The sequence below is a fragment of the Centruroides sculpturatus genome, unplaced genomic scaffold (genome assembly GCF_000671375.1).
Source record: "Centruroides sculpturatus isolate CEXI.00-Female unplaced genomic scaffold, Cexi_2.0 scaffold727, whole genome shotgun sequence".
Lineage (NCBI taxonomy): Eukaryota > Metazoa > Arthropoda > Arachnida > Scorpiones > Buthidae > Centruroides > Centruroides sculpturatus.
Window position 1 is genome coordinate 46,003 of NW_019385161.1, and position 8,676 is coordinate 54,678.

The 8,676-nt window shown below is 29.9% G+C and overlaps 1 protein-coding gene across 3 annotated transcripts in view; it reads right to left on the reverse strand.

Moving 5' to 3' along the window:
* Positions 1-332: 332 nt before the first annotated feature.
* The window catches only part of LOC111635621 (BTB/POZ domain-containing protein 2-like), a 14,495-nt gene continuing 6,151 nt past the window's right edge, over positions 333-8,676 (reverse strand). For 2 of the 3 annotated variants that reach the window (XM_023380634.1, XM_023380635.1), the window contains exons 2-3: positions 1,374-1,810; positions 333-1,293 (exon numbers count right to left, since the gene is read on the reverse strand). In XM_023380634.1, the coding sequence (XP_023236402.1) occupies positions 459-1,293; positions 1,374-1,810 (1,272 nt within the window). In that variant the 3' untranslated portion in view covers positions 333-458. Of the gene's footprint in view, positions 1,294-1,373; positions 1,811-2,650; positions 2,705-8,676 lie in introns of those variants that run through there. The other variant, XM_023380637.1, reaches the window with a different exon arrangement.

Sequence of the window (8,676 nt, forward strand, 5' to 3'; positions counted from 1 at the left end):
ATTAGATAAATTATTTTTCTAGATAAAAACATTTGAAAATTTGACAAATTTTCGAAGAAGATATGTTTAGATATATTGTTAAACAAGAGTTTTAAACGGTGGATTTGTCGAGGATACGATGATGATTCTCTCACAAAATGTCATTTATTAAAAAGAACACGTAATAAAACGTAAAATAATATAATGTATAACAATAAGCTTTAGAAAAAAATGAAAATTTGACAACTGTACAAGCGAATAATACCGAAATAAAGTCTTTAAATCACATCAAAACTATGTACACGATAAGATGATTCATTGACGATGATAAGCCCATTGAAAGGTCTTCACACTTTTGAAATATTCATTGAAAGATAATGGGTAATTTTTGTTATTTTTTTTTCTTTAAGAAATTCTACACAAAAATTCTAATATTTATGGATGAGTAAAACTTCAAAAGTAATACTGGAAATAATTAATTAATCCAGAATTTGAAGCAATATGATGACGAAATCTCTCATTCCTCGTTTGACTTTCTTCCATGCCGTATTCTTCTTTCCTGGTTCTTTTATTGGATGCATATATTCTGGACTCTTTACTGACGATGCCGAAGATATCTCGCTCATAGGTGAACTGTCGTACTTCTTGGGTTTCTTTAATGTGGAATCCGTTCGTTGAGGTTTTCTGAAGCGCTTGACTCCTAGTTTTGGATTGTTGAGTGTTTCTGGCAGTGGTTTGCTGGAGTCTCCTTTGATTCTCGATAAAATAGCAATTTTCTCGTCTTCGTTCAGGAGACCCGACTGCGCTGGTCCTTGCATGAATTCTTCGGTTGTCATTTGGAAAAAGCGAACGTTGTAGAGAGTTTTGGAAAGGACGGCTCGTTTATTCTCGGGACGGAGCTCCAATCTCTGACGTTTGCACTCCTGGCAAGCCCATTTTGTAACCGCATCGAATGCCACTAATTCTGAACTTATTCCAAGTGTATCTCTGCTGAGAATATCGTTAACCATTTCTTGTTGAAGGTTTTCGAACGCTTCTGTCCTGAGAATACTTTCCGCTCTATTGTCGATTAAACGAAAGCAATTCATAACCAGTTCGTTCCTCCAGTTTAAGTCGTTTTCGTGAAGATCGGAACTTTCACGAAACAATCGCAGATTCTGAGCAATCTCCAACACGTTTTGCTCTTGTATATTCTGCTGAAGAAAATGCAAGCATTGGTTTTGAAGCTCGTACATCACGAATCGATTGGCTGCGTGCAGTAATTGGAGAGCGCTTGATACTGAATTAAGAGGTACTTCGTGCTCGTATATAAACCTAGAATCGTGCAAAATTTTCGAATTTTAGTAATGATTTATAATAGAAAAATTGTAACCATAGTCTACGATTTTCCTTACCTGAGTAATGATTGAAAGACATCTGGTGATACGTCGTTAATATCGATAATCCAACATTCTTCGCTCTCTTCCGATAGATGAAAGTTACCTTTGGCAAATGCTTCGAATAATGGACTAGCTGGTGCGAGAATGAAGGAATGTGCCGGAAACCTCCAAACATTCGGAGGTTTTCCTACCATAAAGACGACGTCACTCTTGTATTCCGAATTAAAAAACACCGAACCCGGACTCGGTGCGGAAGGTTGAGGTGCAGGCGACAGACTACATGTCCAATCACTTGGACAAGGGGTGCCACAAGAACTCTTGATCGAAGGTGTCTGCTTCATCGCTAGAGGAAGAATCGATGGACGGCTGGATTGCGTACTGGCAGGCTGAAGTCCAGACTTGGATCGATGGACTTGGTCCTGTTGATGATGAGTGAATTTTTTGGAAAGACACTGCAACGATAAATTCGATGTAACTGTCAGAAATCCATTAAGATACGCTATATCAACGTTATCAGTGTCAATACAAAAATCGATAAAATTGGTTTATTTTATAATAAAAAAAATAAACCCGTCATTTATAATTTTTTTATAATAAAGTTAATTAAAAATTTAATTAAAATTAATGCATTCTACACAAAAATAATTCGTCACAAGCGGGTAACAATGGCTAAAACTGGACTTACATCCCACCCAATTTCTTTACGAAAACTATATAAGCTTACGTTCTAAAAATATAAATATATAGTATTTTTTCCTCTATGCACGTATGTAAATAATAGAACAAAGCGTTTAATAATAATAATAATAATAATAATAATAATAATAAAATTGCCATTTATACAGTAAACACAACTTAACCTCCCTCCCTATGCAGAAAGCAGTTTATTTGCGTAATGTTTTATATGCCTAGGTAAGTAAATATAGGACAACCGATAATTCATCACCTGCTTTAACTTCGGTAATCACGGTTAACACCTGGCATATCGGAAAATTCGTATATAAAACAATAAAGAGGTTAAGTGTATACCCTGTTAAGTTCACTTTGTAGAAAGGAGACGGATGTTTAAAATAAATAATCTTACAGGAAATTAGTATAGAAACCCTTAAAAATTCTACTGAAAACCTAATTTTGTAAGCGTATAAAAGTAACAAAACTTAATAGGAAAATGGAACAAGAACATATTTTGCATAATTCTTATGTTTTTACTACTTAATTAATATAAAAGAAATGGAAAGGAAATAAATACTTGTTCTGTAAATTATATTTAAAAATAAAAAAATTCGACTTACGTGACGACTTTTTCTTTCATTAAATTCAATAATAATCCAGCAATTGCCATCGAACGTAAATAAAAAAAAAAAAAATAATAAAGATAAAGGTAAAGTTATAAACTGAAAATGTTACCGTTAAAATTAAGTGAAGTAAAGTTGCTCGAGCAAAATTAACTCCAGCTTTTTATAACTAGTATGAGAGGGATGGGCATGACTACGTCATTCTTCGACGTTTCCCATTGGTTACAATTCAAAATATATATATATATATATTNGTTTTAATAGGTCTTAAAACGTATAAATTAATGATTATATGATGTTACAGCACGATGTAGGCCTATATAAGTTTTCTAGAAGTTTATTTCGTAATAATTATAAAGAAATATATGCTTCTAAGAAGTTTATACACATTTTATAATCATAAATATGCTACATTTATATTAATTTTATGCATTTTAAGACCTATTATTAGGAAAAATTATGATTTTTTGGAGCTTTACAGTCATCTAGAAGCTGAAAATTATGTTTTTTAGATAACTGTAAATCCTTAAAATAATCCTAGTTTTCTAATTAATCACACGTATAAAAAATTTTAGAGAAATGCCCTTTAAATTCCGAATGTTAACTTCCCATTAGTCACGTAGATTCGAGGAAGTTTCAGCTCTTTCTGTAGAATTTAGATCCTCCTTTATTTTATGTACTTCCTTTAGTTAGTTTAACAAACACATTAAAAATCAGCGTACAGGAAATCCGACCAACTCTTCCGGTTTGGATAAGGTGGAATATTTATTTTTTTATGTTGAATTTGAAAGAAATGAAAGGGAGGAGGAGGAGAGAATAGATTCAATCTTTAACATCTTACAAACAGAGATTAGAAAGAATTCCTCTTTAAAATATTAAAATGTAAATATATAAAAGTAAGAAACGTTGAAAAGTAAATTATAAACAACAATAGACATAAATATTTGAATTAAAATTGAAGAGAAGAGAGCTGGAAGATAGGTAAAGTGTTTCAAAATTACGAGTTAAAAGAGAGTAAATTACATAAAATACGTTAAAAAAATAATATCTAAACTATAAAAATAACAGAAAAGAAGCGGAAGGAACCATCTTTAAAACGTTAGAAAGTAAATTATTAAGAAGATATAGTCATAAATCAATAGAAAACTCGAGACGTTTAAGTAAGTTAAATTAAAGTACTCTGCCCAAATTTCTAACAAGCTTAAGTCATGTTGAGTCTACATTAATTCTAGAGTTTATTGTTAACATTAAACTCGTCTTCCTTTCCCAAAACACAGAGGTGTAAATGAAAATTTCTGTTATAGTTACTTTCGAGTTAAACGAACTAACTGTAGTTCCAAAGTGCATATTATTATGTTATATAAATCTATAAAGATGCTACAGGAAAGCATAATAAAAAAATTTTTAAGTATCAATATATAATTTATACTCGTTTATAAAGATAATAAACTAGAAATTTCTTTTATATTTATTGAGGAATTTCACTGGAGTAAGCGGCAAACACTCCACTAAAATATCTGTTTATTATATCTTTAAATAGAAATAAATAAAGTAAATTTAAAGAAAATTATTTATTTGTTTATAAATTTTAAATAAATAAATAAATAAAGATTAAATTTTCTTTAAAGAACCTCTTTTTTTTTAAATGTTTTTGTAAATATTTTAAATGAATTCTCGAGATTTTTCTAGCATTTTTCATTAAATTTTATAAATAAACTTTCGGTATTTTTAATGTTTTTTTTTTATTTTTTTTAAATTAATTTTGTTGGAATTTTCTTAATGTTTTCATATTCTAAATATGTTTAGAATATTTAGGACACGTGCTGATTCTTTTTCCTATAATTTTCTGTTTTCTTTCGATAAAATTATCGGGATTTTGAGGAATTTTTTTATGTGTAAAACTGGTGTAAAATTTGTTTTTTAACTTAAAATTTCTATAAATTTTTTTTGTCTTTTTACTTACAATTCTTCTAGAATTTGCTTCCTTTCATTTATTTTTTCCCCTCAAAATTCTCCAGACATTAAAAAAAGAAGAAGAATATAAAGGGTGGCCCAAAAGTCACTTAACCATTCCCGTCTTATTTGTAAGCAACAATAGAAATTGTAACAAAACTGAAGTCATTTTTTGATCCATATTCAAGTATTTACCTGGAATTCACACACACACACACAAACAAAAACGATGTTAAGTGACTTTTGAGCCACCCCGCAGATAAATTATACTTACATTAATTAATAAAAATGTAATTTCTTAAAATTAAGAAGAGATTTTATACAAGAATTACAGGAAAAATGCATTAAAAAAAAAAGAGGGTGGGGGATATCCTGAGGTATTTACGTCATTATCCTTTGGAGACATAAATCGAGTGGAGGATGGTACTTTGACCTTTAGGATAAACATTTGTACGGTGTTAAAGAATACTCAAAAATAGAAATATCTACACGTGGCTGCAGTTTGGTCATCCGCACACTAACGAAGACGATCGGATCTTCTAACACTACCAATGACGATCCTCTCATAGAATAAACATGGTTAATAACCTTTCACCTTCGCTGTGTAAACATTCGTAGGTTAAAATTTCACTTCTATCGACTTTCAAAGAGTTATTTGTCCTATCTACTCTTCAAATTTTATCAATTTACCCTCGAAAATTATCATCTCTAATTAGGAACATCTGTGTAACTGTCTTGACTGTACAGATGACCCGTTAATTAATCATTAGAGGATTGAGTTATCTGAGACGTAACAGGACCTTACGAACACTTGAAATGCGAATAGTTTATGTAACGCAATCGTCTGTAAGCTTTGTACGCTTGCGTAACTCACTCGTAACTCCATAAATTAACATATAGATGACACATAATCTTATGTAACGCACTCGAAACTCCATAAACTTCAAAATTTTCACAGCTGTTTTTTATAAGAGCGTAACACCTGCTTCGAAATTACAGCGTAACTTAGTGTGTGCGTTACATAAGTACACACGATACTTCTCGCCGTTATCTTCTTTCGTAGGAGTATGTTACAACGATTCGTCACGCATTTTTTCACTCTTAATTCGATCCCGTATTATTGTTACAGATAGAGTTTGTTTGCAAACTTCCTAATTCATTTTTGTTTAAGGAAGTGTTGGCAAAGGACACGAGGCGTTAAATGCTTGGCAAGACAAAGTGACAATGACATATAAACCCCGTCTATTTTAGTAATGGTCCTATCCCGTTGTCTAGAAAATACAGACGATGAATTACTTACTCTTGACTCATCTATACACGTGACTAACTCCCAACATTTCTCTGTACATAACTCTACATCGTCCCTATCCTTGTACTGGTTTTTTTAGATTAATTACAACTCCCACAAAAAGAAGAAACTGTTGTTAGTTTATAAATATAATTATTATTTTACAGTAATATTTGATAAAAATGTGGAATTTTTGGGGGGGTTATATGTCGGTGTATCGTGTTTATGTTACACGCGATGACAAATGGTGACATATGAGCTTCCTTACAGCAAAAAAAATTGAAAGAAAAACGTAAAATTCTCAAGATAGAACTAAAATAAACTTTAAAACACGCAAAATTTACATTATTTTAATTAAAAAATATGATTTTTTAAACGTTTAAAACACTCTTTTAATAAACTCGATTTGGTAAGAGATTATCCAGATTAGATCGAAATTAACACCGAAAATACTTGAAATGTTTATTGAAAAAATGCAATAAAATTAAACAAATCTAATCAAAAAACGCATCTTTTAACGATTTAATAATCATTTTTGATTATTTAAACATTTTAAAATCAATCATTCAACATATAAACTTGACAAAAATCGAGATTTTAGTCAATCATCACCATCGTCGATTCGATCGATCGACAGATATCGAGCAAAATCGCCGATTGATATAAGTTTAAATTTAAAAAATATAACTTTTTAACGTATAAAATTTAATAATTTATCTATTTTTCTATGATTTAAAAGCTTATTTTTGAAGATATTTTAAGCAGAAGTCGCGTTATCTCCATGTAATTTCTCGCTCTTAGAAACTTTAAAAAAGAAAAAAAAATCGTTAGAAGTGTGGGGGAGTAAATCGCAATCTTTACTTCTGTCAACACTATCCGTATCTTAAGTAACAGTTAGTCAAAGTTAAACCAAACAAAACGTCAAAACCATTGACATACGTTTAAAGACTTAAAGCTAGTATCTATCGAACGGGTTTGTAGTCCAGGCTTGTGTCCAATTACAAGTCCAAAACGTGGGTGGATTCCGATATAAACTTTCACACAATCCGTGTGGTCTTCGGGTTAATGTCTGCAGGAAGTTGTCGAGTGAAACTTGATAGGAAGTTGTAAAGAATTGCCATACTTCACGTTGCATAAATTAGTAAAGTTCACGAGACTTAGTAGCTTCATTATGACCTATTTATATACGTATTTTGTATCTCTTCTTTTACTAAAGTGTGGGTGGTTAATGACAATACAAATGTTTAGACTCGCTATGTGGGGTTATCACGTTCATAACTCACTGTAGACGTTTGTAACATGGTACAGTACAAGTTGAGTCCTTGTCCTTGAACTAATCTAATACTAAATTCTCTAGAGGTGAAATCACACTATAACATAAAGAAAGTAATTTTACTTAAAATACAGGTTGTAGTTTCCAAAAATGTATAATTTTATAGCTATAATTCGTAAATTTAGCACGATTAGTTTCCTGGTTTAAGACGTAACTACACCCACTTATATGCTTATTTTTGAGTAATTATATGAAGTTCTAGAGATAATTAAGCAGTAAGTACGATAATATATACGGTTTTATATAATAAACTTGTAAATTTGATCATTTATTAAGCTCTAGAAGGGTGAATATATATATGATCTAATGATGACCTAACACTCGATTCTCTACGTATGGTTTGTCTTGTGTAGACTATAAAATATAACTAATTTAATAAGGTGTAACTCGGTGAGTATGATTATTTATGTATAAAATTACACGTAAAGTAGCCAATTTTCTATTATATAACTCGTAAATATACCAGTTCTACGAAGAGAATTACGAACGAATTTGCAAGTTTTTAACTTTAATTATTTACAGTAAATTTTTTATATATTTTTTTGGAAATTTTAGTGCTTAAAAATTACTCGAAAGCATTAAAAATTACACTTTTCTCTTCATTTCTTACTTCATAAAATGACAGTTTGGCACTTAAAGTGATGCGGTTTCATATTTTTGTAGAAATATTCTAAAAATTTTAACGACTTAACCTCGTTTAAAGGCTTAAAATTCAAAATTTTATAAGGTTTACACTTCATTTAAATTCAATAATAATCCAGCAATTGCCATCGAACGTAAATAAAAAAAAAAAAATAATAATAAAGATAAAGGTAAAGTTATAAACTGAAAATGTTACCGTTAAAATTAAGTGAAGTAAAGTTGCTCGAGCAAAATTAACTCCAGCTTTTTATAACTAGTATGAGAGGGATGGGCATGACTACGTCATTCTTCGACGTTTCCCATTGGTTACAATTCAAAATATATATATATATATATTATTATTATTATATACTACGCTACGTCATGTGATGTATAACTTCGGCTATAGAAAGTATTTCTTTCTCTCCTTTCTCTCTTGTTTTTATTTAGAATTTTTGTTCTTTAATAAATAAATTTATATTTATTTCTTAAAATCTAATTACAATATTTTAATCGTTATTAAGCAATTATATGCGATAAACTTAGAAATTATTACTTAATCGTTAGACTTTGTTCTTCTGATGGAATTTTATTAACTTATTTTTGTTTCGATTAAACGAATTATATAAACAGGATTCATTCATCAATCTGCACTATTTAATGCCAACATTTTAATGTTTATATTGGTAAAATTTATACAAAATTTTACACTATTAACTACAACTTATTTTGGAAATAATAATAAACTTTAATTGATGAAGATCTTATCGAAAATATTATTATTCCATCACAGGAGAGTTATACCTTAATTTTTTTTTTTTTTTTTTT